Source organism: Dasypus novemcinctus, chromosome 27 (assembly GCF_030445035.2).
Source record: "Dasypus novemcinctus isolate mDasNov1 chromosome 27, mDasNov1.1.hap2, whole genome shotgun sequence".
In the NCBI taxonomy this organism is placed as follows: Eukaryota; Metazoa; Chordata; class Mammalia; order Cingulata; family Dasypodidae; genus Dasypus; species Dasypus novemcinctus.
Window position 1 is genome coordinate 17,275,333 of NC_080699.1, and position 20,515 is coordinate 17,295,847.

Consider the following 20,515-nt stretch of genomic DNA (forward strand, 5'->3'; position numbering starts at 1 on the left):
AGTGGTACCTGAAATGGCCAGTAACCAATACAGTATCATAGATAAATGCTTTATTGTCATTAAAACAGAGATTATGGCTTCATAAATACATAGTTTCAACTCTGCCCTAAAGCCTTGGATGTCCAAAACTTAGTCCAGTCTGAAACAAATCTAGTAGAAAGTTTTCTTTGATCAGTGGCAGCCTTAACTGAACTGACCATCCTCTCTCTGGTGGAATGAGCAGACGGTAGCAGGGTAGAAGAGTAAAAGGGGTATTTTGTGATCAGGTAAGAGGGCATGCATTTGAAACAAAATACGCCGAACAGGGCTAGGCCACTGGCAAGGAACAACAGACCTGGGAGCAGAGAGGCACAGAGGCTTTGGAGAAGGGGGCCTTGGCGGGTGAGGGGCCTGGCATTCCACGCAGGACCTCCTGACGGTCAGAAGGAAGGGCTTGCTGGCAGCTTGTGGGTCAGAAATGGCCAGTTCCTGCTGGGTATAAATGAAGGAACTGACATCTAAAACCTTCATCTGTCTCGTGTAAATTTTCTTGCCCCGGGCTCCTTAGCCAGGAGAGTCCCCCAAGCAGCGGGCCTGCCTGGCTCACACTTGGAGTTGGCCGTGCTGAGCCCAGGCCCGCGGGGGACGCCCGGCACGCCCCCTGCCACGTCTCCACCGCCTTCCTTTCTTCACTCCCACCTCACATCTTCCTGAGCCCTTCTGCTCCCTTCTGAACGGACAGGTGTCTTTTCCCGCCATCCCCCGGGCACCCAGTGCCCTCCTTCTCTGGTTGCCAAAGCCCCTCATGGCATTCTCCGTCACCCCCTGGACCCACCTCTGTCACAGCGCCCGTACTCTACCTCCGCAGGCAGAAGTCCAGAAAGGCAGATCATGGGACAATTTCCACTAAAAGTGAATGCTTGACATTCCCCTTCTCCCGCCTTTCAGGGGTGTTTTCTGGTAAAGCAAACGCCTCAAGGGTGGGTCACCAGCAGAAATGCTGGGGCGTGAGCCTGCCGGGGAACCCCACTCCTCAGCTCCTTCCGGGGGAGCACACCAGGGAGAGTGAGGGCCTCAGCTCGGGAGGGCACCCCGCGGGGCTCTCCTTGCTCCCTGCCACCAGCTCCTTTTCGGCAGCCTCGGCTTTCGTTTGCCTGGTATTTGCTTTTCAGTGGAGCAGGCCAACCCCCCCTGCTGAAGAGAGGAGTTGTTCTTTCTGAAGTCCTGGTTCCAAATACCCTTGGCTGAAGCCGGTCACCCAGCCTTCTCTCTCACCCAGACATTAGGCCCTGCCTCGAAGGAAGAGCTCTGGGCCCTCTGTAGAGACTTGGGGTCTGCACAAGGTCTCAAAGACACTTTTTTCCTGACCCTAAAAAGGTTCGTTTGGCTCGGCTGTGTGAAACGTGTAACTACAGTCATCTACTACTTACCAGGTGTCCCTGTAGCACACATCATAGTAATGGTTGTGCAGATCATCAACACGTGTCCACACTTTGTTTGATCACGACACTAGATGTTAGGCTCCCTGGTTTCTCTTAGTTGGCTGTTGTCTGCTCATGGGTGATGCCCATCTCCTAACAGCCTGAGGCTGCCCTGGCTCTCAGATAAGTAGAGCTAAGCAACCAGACTTTGGAACAGGCAAAGACGGGAGTTCAGAGAGGTCTACATTCTTCGTTAGCACCCAATCCTTTTCACAGTGTTGAACAAAATTAATAGATAGTAAGGACGCACACCCAGGCCCATACTCTACCTGGTGTCTGTTGCAGCTATCTAGTCTACAGGGGGCTAATACTTCCACATGGTAAATGACTTTTAAGGATCGTATATAGCTTGAAAATGCATACATGGGTTTCTGTGTTACATATATTTTCATTTGTTCACCTTATTTTTCTGGGAATTTGCAATACTTTGCTAAAAAAGTGAAACCAACCTGCAAAGTTAGGACCTGGGAATTAATTCTATTTCCCTATCCTACTTCCGATTCAATTACTTCCTAGTTTCTACTACATGCTGGGTGGTGGGCTAGTGCACCTTTTCGTAATGCACATTCTTCTCTCTCATCTCTCCTTCCTTAAACTTGCTATATTTTGACTTACAACTTTTTCGGGAAAGCCAGAGAAAATTATAAATTTGGTTCAAAAATCCATTTCTTTCAGTTCCTGCCAGGACACAGAATTATTTAAAAACTGAAAATAAGCAGAGAGAATAATGTCAAATCCGAGCTACTTAGGAAAGCTGCCTAAATGATAATGTCAAAAAGAAGCTGGGAGCAAAATTTGCCAGTGCAAAAGCTGTAATGTCGATAATCATCACAGAAGTCCCTGGAAGCAGACATCATAGTACGCAATTGGAAGTGTTTGTGTTTCTCTTACAATGTTATATAAACCACACCTTTACCTCCTTTATGTAATAAACACTTTTAAACTATCATTATAAATTGCTACAGTGAGTTAACAATGCAATATGATGGTACTATTGTAGTAGAAGACAAGTATTCTAAAAGAAATTCCACAAAGGGAAAAGAATTTCTAATTCCACTAGTGTATGTATGTGTGTGTATGTGTGTATATTTCCATAAATTAATGGCTTATTTTATATAATACTCACAAGGAATATAGCATCAGTTACATTTTTTAAAACCAAAATATCAATTGATGTCCAAGGTGTCAGTCATATTTCATTGTTGATTTTATCAACCATATACCAAAATTATACTCTTTACTTTGGTTCTATCATTAGATTTTATCTAAAGCAGGGGTTCTTAACCTTTTTGTTCCATGGACCCCTTTGCCAGTCAGGTAAAAACCACGGACCCCTTCTCAGAATGTAGCGGCAGGTAGTTTTATGACACTCAACATCGGCATGTCTTTAAATTAAATTTTAGGATTATTCAAAATTATGTTTTACAACTTTCTCATATTTTCAATAGGTGATAACCTAACATGGTTCAACATCTGTTCAAATGGTCATTTTTGGTAAACATTTAGAAATTTGAGTTTTCCCACGGCGTCATAAAACCATCTCCGCCATCCTTACCAACCTTTTTTGCAGGCAGTTACGCACTGCACCAGGAACACGCTACATCAAAATAAAAATCATCCTAGGTCCACACTATACTGTGTATTAGTTAATAAATATATCACACCTGCACCAACACATCCCCACAAGAAGAATGTTTTTTTGAATTTTCATTTCAAGCTCACCGACCCCTGGCTAAGAACCCCTGCTCTGAAGTATCCTCTGTATTCCAAACAGTGTTACAACGTTCAGCTCGCAGGCCAGATTCAGTAGCTATTGACTCCGGAGAGGTTAGCTGCAAAAGTCCTAGGCTTCAGTTAGATGAACCTGGAGCTAAAGCCTCAGTCATCAGCTAGAGGAATGGCAGGGGGCTTCTCAAGGGGGAGATGCAGGAATGGCTCACACCTGTGTGCCAGCACCTGGCTCAGGGCCCAGCACCATGTAGGTGCTCAATAAAGCTGCTCAATTGCACTCAGACTACACCACGAAGACGAACAATTCTTAAGAGCCTGACCGTGTGGGTGACAACTCTCTGAGACTAGTGTACTAGAAAATCCTCACATCAGCCATGTGCTCTCTACGAATTCTGACAGCCTGGGAATATTGGGTTTTAGTAGTAATAGACTTAAGATGATTTGGTTAAATCAAGTTGGCTAAATGTCTTTAAGAAGGCGAATTACTAATCCTTTGAAGTAGCACGGAAAAAAATCTAATATTTTCCTTTACTATCTACATGTGTTGCTAATTTTAAAAATAAAAGTTATTCAATGTTTGGTATTATCTCTGGTGTGATTAAAGCAAATGCAATAACCAGTTTGTGATCCAGAATCCCCACTTAACAGGCTAAAAATAATAATAAAATCTTCTACGTTATTTGAATATTATGACACTTTATTTGATCTTATATACCTAACCTTCAGTAACTGAGATGTGTGGGTTTGTAACATGCAGGCTCACTGTGAATATATTCAAAGCCAAAAGGAGAATAGTAAAAAAAAACATATATTTACAAGTTACAAAAGGAGATATACGTGGAGAAGACAAATAGTATCTAAGAATTAGTTCTTTTGAATTAGGAAAATTGATAGATGACCCTGCTAACCTTTCCCCTAACCAAATGTCTTAGAGTACAATAATCCAGATGTTTTAATATCTAATAAATTAGTCATCAAAGAAAGATCACTGCAACTGTTTTTGACGCCTTATTTCTTAACCTTGGTGATGAATTCAAACGTTTTTACCATGGTATCCTTTACATGTTTTTGTATGTCTTAAACATTGTATAATAAAATGTTCAAATGAAAGAAGAACTTTCTCAGCAGTATATGATGGTATTTTTCTTGCTTCAGTGATAAATTTTCAAATGACTGCTCCCCCTGGAAACCTCATAAGGAAAAATTAAAATTTTGAATATGACGTATGGGAAGAGCACAGCAATACAAAAATAACCTGCATCTACCAGCCTTCCTGGTCATTTTCATATGGACCAAACGTTCACACCAGGGCCCAATTAAGTTCTTGTTTCCTCCATGTATTCAAGTTTTTGGAACTTGATATTTCTCACAAGGTTTGGTAACAGTGTCCTGAAGTCAAGATGACAAAAGAACTTTGCATTAATAAAGAGAATTTAAAGCATGTAGTCAAATGGGAAGGGAATAAACTAACCCTTTTCCTTATACTGAAAGTCTCTTAATCTTCATGTGTCTAAATTTAGTAAGATCTCCTACTTTGTGGAAAAAAATAAAATGCTCTGTAGTGCCATTTACATACAACAGGCTGCCATAAGATTTCAGTTAAAATATTGTTTGATCATTAAAAAGAAACTAATTCTAGACCCATCATTCGAGGTGCTGACTGACTTGAAGGAAGTCAAACTGAAGGGTTTCTAGCTCAGTGGCAAGTCACCGAAGATGGCGAGAGATCTGAAAAATTGTGATAAATGAATAAAACTGGAGAAACTGCAGATGGTCAGCTTCCAAAAGAGAAGACTTGGGGTAGGGGCAGGGGGGTGAGCCTGACATCCTTTTCAGCACCTAGCATTGGGCCTGGCCAGAACAGATTATCAATATACGCTTGCTGAGTGAATGAACGAATGAATGAACAAATGGACAAACCAAGCAAACGCACACTGGACAAGCAGTCGTGTGGAAGATGGTAGTACAGCAAGTCCATATTGTTCAGAGCAGTCGATGGCAGAATTCAGGACTTATGCGCTCCGTATCCCTGGTGCATGATGCCATGACTAGTACATATTAATAGTAGGTACTCGATAATAAATACCTAATTGGATTTGGGCTCAAACAATGAGCATTACGTTTAAAGCTCCCCATTTACTGAACACACAGTTTACTGCGTTGGGAATTCAGCCAAGCCGTGGAACCAGAGGCTGGACCACCAGCAGCAGGGATATTGGAAAGAGACTCTAAATCCCTCTCAGCACTCAGTGGTCCCTTCCAGCATCCAAGCATCCAGATGCCACATTTTCAAGCAATTGAGTCTGTGGGAGCCTGGGAAAACCCACGTGTTTTTTTCAGTCTTTTATATCAAAACCCCAAAGAGATTGTCAAGGCTTCATGGCAGACACCTTAGAGGTGACAATGCCCCAGCAAGGGGGCAGGGTTTCCTGTCTGAGAGGCACAAAGTGTAACTGGCATAACTGATAGTGGACCCTCATCTCTAGCCAGCCCTTCCTTCCCTGTTCCGATCCAGTGTTCCCATTTTCACGAAATATGCTCAAGTCACTCTGCTGCATTCTCAGTCACCTTCCACATATTGATAGTAAAACAAATAGCATTCCAAAACACTTTCACATGCACAACACTGAAGTGTGACCACATATCTTACAGGCAGTATTTTTCCAATGCTAGCCACAACTCATTAGCGGGTCATTAAATTAGCGACCAACCAACACATAGTTTTAGTAAGTAGAATGAAACAAAAGAGAACGGATAGTGTGGAGTGGAATGGAATGGAATGGAAAATATCAGAGTGCTGCCTAGACAGGGGTGTTTATTTCAAGAAGTTTGTCTTACGAATCTATAAATACAGATATTATATATATTGAACGTGACCATGTAAAATGAATTTTGGATTGAAGTAAATTTGGATTTGAAAGCCTCTATTACAATAGATCAGGAAGGCCGAAGACAACTAGACAACTATGGTGAAGAGTAAGGACTTGAGAATCAGACTTATCAACATTTGAATTCCAGTTCTGCCTTTTACGTGCTCTAGAATTTTGGGCAAGTTGCTTACCTCCTCCGTGTCTGTTTCCACCACTGTGAAACAGGGCTGCTATACAACACAGTGCCTGGCACCCAGTATGCCCTCAGTCAACAACAACTTTTAAAAGTCCCCTCTTAGGAGCACCCAACTACATGACTGCCTGGTTGCTCCAGGCCTCCTCCTGTGGGCAGATTTGTAAGAAGGAGCCACAGGATCCCCTTAGGAAGAAATCCTCCCTTACAACCCCAAGCATGGAGTTTGGCTCTTAAATCCCCGTGCTGGGGTTTTGCAGCTGTAGGGACGGCAGGGACCACAGCTCCCTAACACTGGGCTAAAAACCCAGGGGTTTCTTTCTTAAATCAGGGCTCAGGCCTGGGGAAGCTGAGTTTCCCAGAGGTACTGCCCAGCAACGCACCAAGCAAGGGGCCATCCATCCCAGCAGCAGGGGCAGCGCCCAGACTGCTGCCATGCGTAGGCAGAAGCTCCTGGAGGGAGCCGTGCTGTCCCCACAGATGCCACGAGCCCCACGGAGCTCAGCTCACCCAGTCCTGCCTGCCTGCCCCACAGATTGGCAGCACCCACTTTAAGGATGTCACCAAGGGAGCTTAACGGCCTCCTGTCCGGCTCCAGCTGAAAGAAAAGGTTAGGAAAGGGCTTGCGCCTGAAGGCGCGAGATGGCACCCCAGAAAACAGAGGCGCTCATGGGAAGCCAGGCAGAAAACAGCTACCCCAACGGGAACTGGAAGAAAACAGACATCGGGAGAGACAAAGAAAAAGAAACAGGGAAAGAATTACGGCAAGGGGGGGAAGATGTTTAAAGGCAAATCGAAAAGAGCAAAGTTAAAAGGAAGAGGGAAGAAGAAAAAGAAATAGCAGACTAAGCTGTGAAGACAAAATCTCTCCTTGGCTCCCAGCCGCTGGGGTGGTCCACACGCTGTTTGCTGCTGCTGCTTCCAAAGGAGCAGGGCCCACGCGGGGCAGGGGAGGGGGACTCCCAGCGGCTGTCCCCTCCCCACAGGCCTGGTCCCCAGGTTGAATCCCTCCGGGAAACTAGGACACAGGCTCCGGGGCCTTTGGGGGAAAAGGCTAGAAAGGCTGACAGAGCCCATCTGGGATGAGGACAAACACACCCCCTCGTGCCCTCCTTTGCCAGGGGCCACCTCGGTGTTCTCAGCCTGACCCCTCCTGATGACTGCCTTCAGCTGCCAGCAGCTCCCACTCAGCACGGCCCTGGTGACCCGCCGCTCCCGGAGCCCTGTCCCACGAACGTATGTGCCGCCCCGCATCGGGCACCTTCGAGGGCATTCCGATATTTTTCTAGTCACCTGGGGGCTCAACCACACTTTCTGAACTTGGAGAAAACATCGGAAACCAAGAGCAGAGCTCTTTCCCCACGGCCTGGCATCACAGGAGCCCCTTGGCTTATCTGCCAAAGGAGGCCCCTGCCTCTCCTCCATCTTCTCCCTCGACCTCCTGGGGTCAGGAGACGATGTGGCCTGGCACTCATGCCTTCTCCGGGCCAGTCTTGTCTCCTCCAGCTTCCAGGTCGCACCGAAGAGCGCAGCAGGTGCCTGCGGCTGACCGGTGCAGTCTCGGGGCAGCTCGGGCCTGCACCATGGGAGCCGGCTGGCCTGAATCCCTCCCACCTCTCCCCGCAAGGTGCGCAGCCCGGAACACAAACCCGAAGTCTCCTTTTGGCTCAAAGGAGCAGGAGCCAGGCCCACTTCTCAGCAAAGGCTCCTGCAGCAGAAAGCAAGGGCGGGCTCTAGGGGGAGCAGGGAGAGGGGAAGGGGGCCCTTCGCAGGGACAAGTTCCAGCCTCAGAGAAGCTCCGCAGGAGCGAGGCCGCCAGGCAGCCCCTGCTCCTGGGGAAGGGCCCAGGGTCTTAACAGGCCCGGCAGCCGGGGTGAAACCTGGGTGTCTGGGGCCCAGGCAGAGAGCGGGCGGAAAGGGGAGGGAAGCCAGCTCGTGGCCAGGCGGGGCCAGCAGGAGACGAGGCGCAGGACGAAGGCCTCGGCCGGGCCTCGGGCCTGCAGCCCGGGCCCAGCAGGACTCCTTGCCATGCCACACCCACCGGCTGCCATGTTCATTCCCCAAAACCAGAGATTTTCCCTTAAAACGGAGATTGGGGGTGTGAGCAGCAGCCCGGCCCGTCAGCCCGGCTCAGGTGGCCAAGGAGGGCGGCCGGAGCCACTGGGGGCCCGGGAGCTGCCTCTGGGGCAGAAATACAAAGCATCTTTGAGGACACCTGCTCTGTCTGTGGCAAGGTGGGCAAAATGCTCAAAATGCAGTCAAGGCAAGGGCCAGGACCCAAAGGGGTCTCACTCCCTGTTTCTCTGGACTCCCTGTGGGGTGCCTGTGTGCAGGATTTCTGCAGAAGATAGTCCATTTTGTTAAGCCTTTGAATATTCAAATTGAAACTATCGCGCAATCATTGATTGTCAAATCATGGGTTTCTAGAGGTTTTAAATACTTGGCATGAGGGGGAAAAAACTCAAACCTATACCCGAAGGTATAAAACATTAATTCTGTCTGTCTCCTGCTCCAGGGACCTGGGTGCAGCCCGATGCTCTGTGAAACTCTAAAAATGTGGCATCTCTGCTTCTCTCCTTGCCCAGGAGCCCTCCCAGGCGCTGAACCCCAGCGGCTGCAGCATCCAGCCACCGGCCCAGCTCCGCTGACCACGATGTCGGGTAACTCGGCTGCTTCTCCCGGGTAGGGTCACGCGGGCCAGGGGCATCTCGAGCTGGGTGTCTGCCCACAAGCTTTTCCTGCAAGGAACAGAGAGGCACACACGGTCAGGGCATGCAAGCAGGGACCAGGAAGCCGGGGAGGGCACGGGCCGCGCGGGGGCCGCTCCCCACTGGGCGCCCGCTCGCCAGGGCAGAGGCCCGGAGGCCGAGGTGGCCGCTCCGGGCGGCCGCGTACCCCCGGCCCCCGCCCGCGCTCCCCCGCTTCCCGGGTGGTGTCCCTGGGACTCGCCGGCACCGACTCGACGCGCGCAGAGGCGGCGGCGGGGGGAGCTAGAGGCTCACGGTGAGCCCGGCAGGCGGGGAGGGCGCGCCGGCCGCCCAGAGCTCGGCGGCGGCGGCCCCCGTGCGGCCCCCGCGCCCGCCGCCCGGAGAGCCCTGACCGCGGCGAGGGATTCGGGGGAGAGACGGGCCCCGCGGCGGGGGTGCGGCGCCCAGGCCCTGCGGCCCGGAGACGGGAGTCCCCGGAACTGAGCAGGAAGGGAACCTCGCTTCCCGGGGAGACCCCCAGCTCCCGGGGCTTGGCCTGGGTGGAGGCGGGGGGCGCGCTGCGGTCCAGCTGCGGTCCCCGCCGCGACCAGACGGGGCGCTGCGGGCCTGGGCACCTGCGCGGGCGCCCGGGCCGAGCGCGCGCGGCGCCCGGGGCCGGGGGGCCCCCTCCCGGCGCGTTTCCGCGGGCGCGCACCCCTGGGTCGAGGGCAGGGCCGGGGTCCTACCGGGCCGCCCCCCCCCCGATGAAAGCCCGGCCGGTTCGGGGCCTAGCTGCCTGGCCCGGCCTACTCACTGCGGCTCGGCGGGGTCCCCCCGCTTCGGCGCGCAGGGTCGCCCTGCCCCAGGCCCCCTCCAGTGCGTGCTCGGCCGCCCGCGCGAGCCGGGGGAGTGCGGGCCGGCCCCGTGCGGAGGGCGGACTCCCCGCCCAGGGCGCGATCCTCGGGAGCGCGGGGCGGCGGGCCCCGGCGCTGGCGCCGCGCGGACTCGCCCGGGAGCTGCGGTGCGCCCGGGCGGCGCGCCGCCGAGGAATGCCTGCGCGCGAAGGGAGGGCCTGGGGGAGCGAGGGCCAGGAGGGGACAGCAGGGGCCAGGGGGGTGGGGGCGACACCGCGGGGAGGAGGAAGAGAGGGGGAGCGGGAAAGGCGGCAAGAAAGAGCCAGGAGAGACCTCCGAAGAGGATAGATTGGGGCGGGGGGAGGGCCCCGGGCCTGACCCCTTTTCCTGGGGTCAGTCTGGCAGGTCCCGCTCTGGCCCAGGCACAGGGCTGGGAAACTGCACCTGCCCACGGCTTGCCCCCGGGCTGGCTTCCAGACCAAGGGCACACAGAGGTCGGAGGCTCCCTAGAAGCCGCGCCTGGCCTGATGAGGAAGGAGGGTACCCAGAGCCTCCATGCCAGCAGGGGCCTCGCCTGGGGTGGGCCTGGCCTGATGAGGAAGGAGGGAACCCAGAGCCTCCATGCCAGCAGGGGCCTCGCCTGGGGTGGGCCTGGCCTGATGAGGAAGGAGGGAACCCAGAGCCTCCATGCCAGCAGGGGCCTCGCCTGGGGTGGGCTAGGTCAGCGGCTCCAGGTCCACGAGCACCTGCGCCAGGCCTCGTGAGGTCCCTGCTACCCTCACCAGGATGGGCCCAGAGCCACAGGTTCCCCCACGCAAGGTGACAAGGTGGGCACACCGCTGAGCAGGAAAGCCTGGACCCTCTCAGTCTAGGAATGGGCCCTGCCCAGGGTGGGTGGCCCCACGCCCTTCCACAGGTACTGTTCCCCCCCCCGCCCTGAGCCCTGCCTAAGCTGGTTTTGAGCTTCATCAGTTGTCTTGGCACATTCTCTTAGCAACCTGCCCCACTCCCCTCCCCAGCCCGACGCCTTGCAGATGAACACTGACCCCAGTTGCCTTTCCCCAGAAAAACCCAAGGTGTATCAAGGTGTCCGGGTGAAGATCACGGTGAAGGAGCTGCTGCAGCAGAGAAGGGCACACCAGGCGGCCTCTGGGGGAACCGTAAGCATGAGCCCCTCACTCGCTCCCCGTCCCTGCTTAGGCCTCATTCAGCCAGCGTCCCGCTGACCGTCCCCAGACCTGGCCTTCCCCGGCAGTTCCTGCAAACTTCCATGCCCAGCTCCCTCCCAGTTCACCACGCAGGGTCTCAGAGAGCAGCTGGGGCATGGAAGGGGCTCGGGATTGAGGGACCAACTCACTGATCACCTTGCTAGTCAACATGGGGCGGAAAGGGCTTGCTGGTCCCGAGCAGGGCGCTGAGCGGCTGGCAGGTAAGTAGGATGTCATGCTCTCAGGGAGATAGAGGATGTGCCCTCCCCTCCCTCGAGAAAAGCTCCCAGTAATTCGCTTCATCTTAGGCAGCCCTTCCAGGTCAGTATATCTGGGGAACATCTCCTTCCTCCCCATTCTTCTAGAACTCGACCTCTGAGGTCCTTTGTCTGTAAATCACCAGTCATCAAAAGGAACCGCCTCTCTGGGAGGGAGACAGCTTGGGATATAGAGCCACCTCCTTAAGAAGCGAGGAGGCCTGTAAGGGATCCAGGTGATCACAGGCTAAGGCCCCTGGCACTTTGTATCCCTTCTGGGAGCAGATAAGTACTGCCAGGAGCACGCGGGGTTGCAGCCACAGAACCATGTAAACTAGGTGGGGTTATATCCCAAAGAGAGGGCAAGGGCATGGCCGAAAGCCCCTGACGAGAGACAGTGGCATGTGGGCTGCTCTGGGTACGGATGGAGGACCTGCCAGCAGGGGCCCGAGTTGCCCGCGTTGGGACTGGTCCTGTCTCCAGCCTGTTGGCATCTTCCCCACAAAGGGTTTTGAGCCTGGCACTATTTGTGTGCAACGCATGCCTTCCATTCCTTCATCAAATGGGCCTCTGCGGGAGGAGGCAAATGATGGGCTTATGAGCACAGGTTCTTGAGCCAGAGGGACTGGGGCTCGGCTCTCAGGTCCTCCATGGTGCGTATCCTTGAACGGATCGCTCAAGCTCTTTTGTCTCCATTTCCTCCTCTCTAAATTGGGGTTCCAGAGTTTTGTGAGGGTTAAATGAGGTATTACGCATAAAGCACTCAGATGAGTGCTTTTCACATAGTAAGTGCTCAGTAAATGTTACCAAGAGTTATTACTTGTGAAAAGCAATGAAAATAAAATTCTCCCAGGGATGAAAAGCCATGTATTCAGTTCACACCCTTTGCCCATCGAGTTCAGGGGTGGGCTTGCTGTGACATGGCTCGCACAGCACTAGTTTTACATTTGCCAGAGAATTTCAGCAAACATCATGTGCAGAATGTCAGCTAACACAGTAAAGCTTCCTTAGGTTAGTAGAGGGCTTCACAGTGGCCCTTCCTTTCAAGGAGTTTTGCATGCGCATTCTTTCCTTTAGTTCTTTTAATAACCAGGGGAGATAAGTAGATCAGGGAACCCTAGTTCTGTCGCAGCTGTAGGTCAAAGTCTGGAAGTTACTAATGGCAGAGCTAAAAGTAGGGCCGAGATCTTCTTCTTGGTGTTAAAAACCCTTCCCACCTATTGGCTCCCTCAGCTCATCTTTCTAGAACTCCAGCTGTGCTGAGCACGAGTCTAGTAGCCCTTCAGTTCAGAGGTGGTTATAAAATTCATAAAACCCAGGACAAGGGGACTGGAAAATGCTTCCAGAGCGAAACATATCAAGATATTCGTAACAAAATGCAGTCTCACTAAGGAGCCTTGATGGCCACGGTAGAAGTCCTTCTCAGATGCACCTGGAGAAGTCCTGTTTGAGCACAGCTGTGCTATCGCTGTGGTCCCCTCCAGGTAGATTTGGGCACCATCACCCGGTAGGCAGCTTCAGGAGCATGGGGGAAACATGTCGTTTGTGTATCTGACCAGTTTCTGATCCCTAGAGTGGTGCGACTTGTCAAAGCTTTTCCTAGTTTCCCTCTGAGGAATAATAAAGGAGCACATCGGAACCAATGCCTTGCGGGAACACACAGAGAGGAAGTGTCCCACTTTGCTTCCTGGAAGATTGTCTCAGCCCGTGCATTCACAGGCACGGAGGAGAAACACACACAGCATTTCATTACAAGAGCCAGATACAGAGTCCCTCCCTGGGAGCCATCAGAAGCACCCAGAGTCCCAGGAAAGCTGCGAGGCTAGACTCAGCGGCGAGGATGGCAGATACCAGGGGTTAATTTATGCCTCCGCTGTCTGGCTCAACAGGCATGATCTCCAATTTGTTCAATTGTTGACGAACATCTCTGGGAAACTTTAAGCCAAGAAAGAGTTAGCTTTATCAAATATTGCAAAGCAGGAAGAAGTTCATCAGAACTTGCTAAAGCCAGAGCTGTGTGAAGTTTTAAGGCACGCCAAGAATGGGAGTCATAGAACAAGACAAGTAGAAGGGGCCCAAACGGTGCCGGGAGAAACACGTGCATGCCAGAGTTGTAAATTTGATTTGAAAAACTTATTTCAGCCAGATCAATTTGCAGACACCACACACACACACACACACACACCCTTCTTTTGCCTTTACGGTAAAGAAAAACTTGAGTTAATACTTATCAAAAGATATGATTTACCCTTTTGAGTTTTTTTTTCCCCCAGCAATCATTTTAAAACAGCCTCGATGTGTTTTTATGAACTCTAGATTGTGGGTATTTGTGCTGTTTGAAATCTGAAAGAGAGGTGCCTTTCTTTGTATTCTTGGGGCACAGTAGAAAGTGAACCCATGACTAGAAAGATAATATCAGGTAGGGTATTGTAAACATACCTCAGGGAGATAACATGGGGAGGCAGCAAAACTGGCCAATCCGGGGCAGGCATGGGGTTAGGGAGAGCTGTACAATGAGGCAGAATTTTTAAAAACCCACCTCCTCCCCAGTCCTTTCGCTCAAGCTGCAGCCAAATATTTGCATAAAGATCTGGTAACCGATTCCAGCTTCCTGGTTCGTGACATTACAGCATGGATCATTTTCAAAATTAACATCACGTCCTATTTCAGCAGTGCCTGGTTGTGCAGCTCTCCACGTGGCTCCTTGCACGGGAGCCAGTCTACCCCGTAACTCAAGAGCGAGGTGTGGTGAGTGATGAGCTTGGCTCCCCAGCACAGAATCACAGAATCGCGGGTCCCTTTAAACTTTAAAGCCGCCACCTGAAACCTAAAAAAACAAAAACAAAAGCAAGCACCTAAGTTACTCGGTTAATACAATGATCAATTCAACCAGAAAATGCAAGCTGCATTCTTTCAATGGTTAAAAAGGAGCGGTCTCAGAAACTTCCAAGTATTTAGATACAGTAGTGAAAAAAACAAGTTTTATAGAAAATAGTAAAAAATATATATATATACAAGTTGAAGTATTTCCCAGCCATTAGCTAGGATGTAGTTGGGTCCTTGCTCACTGATTACAGCTTGAAGAAAATACTTTCTATTTTAATATTTCATAGATAAGAACCTGTGAATATTTTTTAGCTGTGCAGTATTAACAAAGTTAGGAATCGTTTCCTTTGGGGGAAATAAATTCCTAACATTAGGCAACCAGACCATATGTATATGGAGATTTTCAGGAAAATGATTGACTAAGTCATGAACAGTTGAGATTAAACAATGTTAGACCTTATTAATGTTAAGTTAAATAATCTCATCAAAAGGCTCTTTGCTGAGCCTTCTCAAGATGTTACATTTCTGCAATAGTGAAAATTGTTTGCCTTCGTTTTTATCAAAATTAACAACTTTTCAAATCGGATGGGAGGATCGGAATTAGAAAACTCCCCAAGCAAACATTAAAGTTGAATTTGAATACAATATATCATCGGTTGCATTTAATGACGGCAAGTTTTTTAGAAGAAAGAATATGGCTTACCTTGCGGCTGAAGAAAACATAGTGCCGGTCAGAACGTCCTCGCGTGCCCTGTAGAGCACTTGAATTTCACTCTGCGATTCTGTTCTTGTTTGGCAGCTGCCTGGAATCAGCAGCGTCCACGTTCCGGAGCCAGTCACACCATCTCCTGCAGGTCAGTACAGCCAGCACTGCGGTTCCCTGGAAAGTATTTCCAGAGCTCATCTCGAAAGCCTTTCAGGGCTTGATTCAGGGGCTGAGATAGGCGCCACCATTTAATTGGAGCCAGCCAATCAGAAGGTGAAAAAGGCACCGTGGCTCCAGATTCAAGCGCAGCAAGGAAACAAGCGCAGGTTTTGTCCCCATTTCTGAACTCCTCTCTGCTGTCCAGTCCTGAGAGTTGGCTCTTGCCGTTTATTCTAGTTCCTCTTCTCCACGTAACTGAACTTGACTGAAATGGTAGCACTGCTTTCAGAAACTTCTCTCTTTCAGTGTGCTCCTTAAGATGAAATCCAGAACATCCCACGCCACTAGGATAGTGCCTTCGCTGCTGTGCATTTAGTTTCTAGCCAACAGGAGCTTCCCTCCCCTTCTTTTCTCTCTTCCCAGAAAGCAGTTCAGGCAAGTGTAAGTTTTCTCAGCCCACGACAAATAACTCTATTACATAAACACACCTACCTATGCCACTCAACAGCTCAGCATCTGGGGAGGTTTTATCTAAGGAAGGCTGGGCTTGGGGAGACCCCAGTGGATATGTCCCTTTCACTTACCTTAAGGGAACACTGGGACTTCGAAATGCTTGAGACCCTAGTGGCCTGCAGTCCCTTTGATGGGCACGCTCTAAACCCATCTTTTTGAACATTTAAGGATAGTAGTAATCACAAATTCAGTGTATTAATAAGAAAACAGGAAGGGAGTGATGTTTTCAGAATTTTTCTTGTTTGGCTTTTAACAGCTTGTTTTAATTGCACTATCATGTTAATGTGCTCACTAAGCAAACATTTTCACCTTTATAATTTAGAACAAGTAGTACTAATTGGTACTCTATGTTCCTGATGCCTCCTTCCAGAAATGTGCATTACCATTTATACCACTTCTCAAAACTCTCTCCTTAAAATTTAAATTGCCGAGTACGTGTGAAAAGTTTAGGAAAGAAAGAACTGCTGAATCAAGGGAATTATTTCCCACAGTGCCAGAAGCTCTCCTAAAGCCTCCAACAATTCTATAAGTTACCTCTGAGACGTTTACTTGAACTGCAGATGGGGGATGGATGTTGACGTTTTATAGTCCTAGAAAGTCGAGGCTTGAGCCATATTTGACTGTGACGGTTAGAGAGATTGGAGCACCATTCTTCTTTTTTACCCCCACCTTATTTATAGCAAATTTCCAGGTTCCTGTACAGGTTCATCTCACTGGGATTTGAATGAGCTAAGACAACTCCAACTCCAAGTGACTATTCTGTGTATTTTACTTTTCTGGAACTCTTAAACCCCCTGTTGCCTGGACGTAATACATATTCCGAATAAAACATTGAACTCCGTTAGGCTCTGTAAGTACAATTATTTATTTAACAAAAAGCTTTCTTTTTCCTTTCTCCCGTAGGACTCTATTTTGAGCCTGAACCCATTTCTTCCACGCCCGATTATCTTCAGCCCCGAGAATTTTCCAGCTGTGTTTCTTGTGAAGAAAACTCGAGCTACCTCGACCAGATCTTTGATTCCTACCTTCAGACAGACACACCCCTGGACCCTTTGCTCGATTCCTCACAAAGCACTCCACACTGCTTCCCAGACAGCTTCCCGGCTGCCCCTTTCTGCTTTAACCAGAGCCTGGTAATTCATCTCAGTTCTTTATAAAGCCTGTCTGGAGCTAACTGGGGGGTAGTAGCGCTCTGTAAGAGAGTTTTGCATTGTCTCTTGCAAAATCATACAAACGGTCTCAACAAGGACATCAGCCGAGAAAAGCCAGCAGAGAACTATTTAAAATTCAGTGGAGGTAGAAGCAGCCACACACTGCAGGGCACCAACCTTTGAATACACTCATAAGTATGATGTCCCAAGTAAACTACTCCCAAGTAAGCTGGCGTACAGCAATAAAAAAGGGTTTCTGGAAATATTCATTTAATGTTCTTTTAAACGGTCAAGGTAAGACACCTGCTGATTGGCAATCACTCATCTGAGCAATGGCTTTTAGGAAGCCCAGGATAGGTTGACTGATGAATTTCTAAATTCTCAAAGCTGAAATTAAGGCTGTGTCTACACAGTCCCAGGCTGTCATTTCAATGGGGTGGGGGCGGGGGGGCATTTTGTTACGGAATTGCTCTATTCACTGGTTGTTTGGTCCACAGTAGGCACAAGCAAGAACTCATTTGGGTCTGAGATGGTTAGTAAAAACGAAGCCCTAATACTTGAAAGAATTTGGATTAACGTCTGTTCTTTATGGCCCTCAAATATTTGAAAACGTGTTAAAATGGAGCAGGGTTTCCATTTGTAGATACTAGTTACTTTCGATGCTATTCAGAGGCCGACGTATAGTTTTTTAAACCTTAAAAAGTAAGGTTTGGGGGGGAATGTAAACACTTTTGGGGGTTGATACAGACTAAATTTTAGAGGGGATAGGAAGTTAAGTCCGCACACTATGCGTATCATCATCCAGAATGCAGAGAGCCTCTGTCCCCCAGGTGCCTTCCAGCTCCCAGCAAGGGCTTTCTCGGGAACGGCCGTAGACCTCCTCGAGAGAAAGCAGGAGGTACCTTTCTCCTAAGGGAACAAGACTTTGGTGGCCCTGAGAGTGGTTTCCCATCTTGGAGTTTCCCAGACGCTGGGTCACTGGGGATCCCAGGGGCACGCTGCGTGTCACCTTGTCTGCACAGTCAAAGGTGGGGAGCAGCAGCCTCCACCTGCGGCTTAGATTGTGCCGCACGGCAGGATTCCATGTGCAGGTGACTCGAGGGAAAATGGGATTCTGTGGTTTACAAACAAAGCCTCCTCTAAAGTTGGGTTACAACAAAGGGAGCCAGTGAAGCAAGGCAATTTACTGTTGGGAAAGAAACAGGGAAATGCAGAAAGCGGTGCCATGAAATCGTGTAGTCGGAAACTGAAATTACTTCCGCAGACGGGTTGGGTTGGATTTTTTGGTTTTAATCCCTTATTGTCCTTCTCTGAGTTAATAAACCCACACTATTTTTTTTTTAATCCCCTCCAAGTTATCCAGCTCTTTGTTCCTTGGTTTTTCATTTCTCTAGACCCCAGGATCGCCGTCGGACTCCTCCACTCTTTCTGGCTCCCTAGACTACGGCTACTCACCGGCTCAGCTGCCCTCGTATGTTCCAGAGAATTACAATTCTCCCCCTCCCCTGGACACCAGAAACTGTGGCTATACCCCTGGAGACTGCTCCTACCACCACCTGCCCTCACACGCTCAGTACAGCTGCTTCTCCTCGGCCGCCGCCTCGGTGTGCTACTGCACGTCCTGCGAGGCCCAGCACTTGGACGCCATCCGGGCATCCGAGTATTTTTCCTACCCAAGCACAGACTATGTGGACTTGGTGCCCTCAGCAGCAGCGGCCAGCGAGTTCTACAAAAGGGACGCAAACTGCGACATCTGCTATAGTTAATAGAACTGACCATGATTTGGAACATGGCACGCGTGTACTTTTCCACATCTCGATGCCACCTCGACATCTGCAGCCCTTTCACGAAATATCACAAGCGCAGTTTTATGTGTCACCATTTTCAGTTTTCCGACACAAACCTTAGGCATTCCTATGATACCAAGTCCTTGGTCCCGGTTCCAGTGCCGCCCCTACTTGGTATGCATACAGTTTAAAGTTTTTATAGGAAACTTTCTATTGTTTTACGGTTCTGTGTAACAAAGTCTCCTCTTTTTTGTAACGAATAAATAATTTTGTATTACAAAGTGCTTTATTTTTTATTTTCCAATAGAAGTTCCTGGTTGGTTTGAATGGTATCTGTTATTTCTGGAACTCATCAAATACTCTTCAGTGGTTTAATTTCAGTTATTCGTGAATTTGGAGCTATGTTTAGGCACTGAGATACTTGGCTCTGGGGATGGAGGGTAGTCACAGCCATGAAGCAGAAGAGGGCAGGCCTGCTTCTCCTCTAACGGAGGAGTACACCTTGGAACAACATCAGAGAAAGACGCCCGTGAGTCAGTAGTTTCTCATATCTAACATCAGTCAACGAGATGTTAATATGGCCAAAGAGCACACTTTACCTACAGCAATGTTAAACTGTAGAGAGGTATTTTTCATTTCCAAAAGTATTGTTTTGTCAACTTTCTGGACAAACACTCGATCTTCTTTCTCTTGAGAGCTGCTATACAGTTGATGAGTCACAAATTTAGAATTCATGGATTCTGCCTATTTCTGACTTGCTGCTTCGGGTTCTTAAATACACATCGCTCGTGTTTACAAATTGATTTATAGGTTAACCACCTTGATTACAACCCAATTTTGGGGTTTGCTTTCTCTGACTAGTCTATTTGAACAAGCCCAAATCCCCTTCAAGGTGAAGTGGAGTTTCATAAGCTACCGATGCTAGAACATACTGCTCTAAGTTAAATGGATTCAATAACCAGCTATCTTTCATAATCCTCTTTGCTAAGACACAAAGGGTCAATCCCTAAAGTGAAGGCCACGGGGCGCTATTTTCCATGTCTGAGACTCAAGTTACTGGCAATTCTGCTGCCTCAGGCACCCTTTTCTGCGCCCTGCCTGTGTGCCAGAATTGTGCTAGGAGGTTTCTCACACGTCCTCACATTTAATCTTCCCAGAACATCGATAGCAAGATGAGGAGAAGGATGCTCAGAGAAGTTAAGTCACCTGCCTAAGGTCATCCGCAGCAAGCACCAGAGCTTGAGGCTGAGGGACCCCAAAGCCAGAGGTGAAGAGCTGGAGGCGCCATTTGTAAAAGGCCCTTCAAGGAGCTCATGGAATCGTCTCCCAGTAAACCCCAACTTCCTTGAACACACAAAGGTGTTTCACTCTCTCAGCCAGGTCCCACCTGCCCAGAAGGGCCAGACGGTCTCCAGGGTCCCACACTCTGGAAACCTAGAGGAGGAAGCTGGCTAACCGCCGCCTCAGTGTTCCAATCGAGAGACAGAGTGCTTGAGAAGCGGACTTGGCCCAGTGGTTAGGGCGTCCGTCTACCACATGGGAGGTCCACGGTTCAAACCCCGGGCCTCCTTGACCTGTGTGGAGCTGGCCCATGCGCAGCGCTTATGCGCGCAAGGAGTGCCCTGCCACACAGGGTGTCCCCCGCGTAGGGGAGCCCCACGCGCAGGGAGTGCGCCCCATAAGGAGAGCCACCCAGCACCAAAGAAAGTGCAGCCTGCCCAGGAATGATGCTGCACACACAGAGAGCTGACCCAACAAGACAAGGCAACAAAAAGAGACACAGATTCCCGTGCCGCTGACAACAACAGAAGCAGACAAAGAAGAACAATCAGCAAATAGACACAGAGAACAGACAACTGGGGCAGGGAGTGGGAGGAAGGGGAGAGAAAAAAATGAATAAATAAATAAATCTGAAAAAAAAAAAGAGACAGAGTGCTTTCAAAATGACACCCGGGAGTGCAGGGGGAACTCAGTGGTTGGGCACCTGCTTCCCATGCACGAGGTCCCGGGTTCAATCCCTGGTACCTCCTAAAAATTTTTTCTTTTTAAATGACACTGGCTGAGTTTCCTCTCCCTGGGGACTCAGCTAAGGCCTGGGCAAACAGGACATGTT

General features: G+C 49.6%; 1 protein-coding gene and 2 long non-coding RNA genes across 3 annotated transcripts; 1 reads left to right on the forward strand and 2 right to left on the reverse strand.

Annotated features, from left to right (window-relative positions):
* Positions 1–3,867: 3,867 nt before the first annotated feature.
* Positions 3,868–9,970, reverse strand: LOC111761304 (uncharacterized). The gene is made up of 2 exons (XR_002794705.2): positions 9,756–9,970; positions 3,868–8,992 (listed from the first exon to the last, which is right to left on the reverse strand). It is a non-coding gene; the product is annotated as an uncharacterized lncRNA (long non-coding RNA).
* Positions 9,971–10,097: 127 nt separating this feature from the next.
* POU2AF3 (POU class 2 homeobox associating factor 3) lies at positions 10,098–18,680 on the forward strand. Its single transcript, XM_004481119.4, has 4 exons — positions 10,098–10,955; positions 14,886–14,940; positions 16,368–16,597; positions 18,010–18,680. The coding sequence occupies exons 1-4, from the start codon at positions 10,830–10,832 to the stop codon at positions 18,379–18,381; spliced, it is 783 nt and encodes a 260-aa protein (XP_004481176.3). The 5' UTR covers positions 10,098–10,829; the 3' UTR covers positions 18,382–18,680.
* LOC131276223 (uncharacterized) lies at positions 13,485–15,077 on the reverse strand. The gene is made up of 2 exons (XR_009183726.1): positions 14,790–15,077; positions 13,485–14,087 (listed from the first exon to the last, which is right to left on the reverse strand). It is a non-coding gene; the product is annotated as an uncharacterized lncRNA (long non-coding RNA).
* Positions 18,681–20,515: the final 1,835 nt, after the last annotated feature.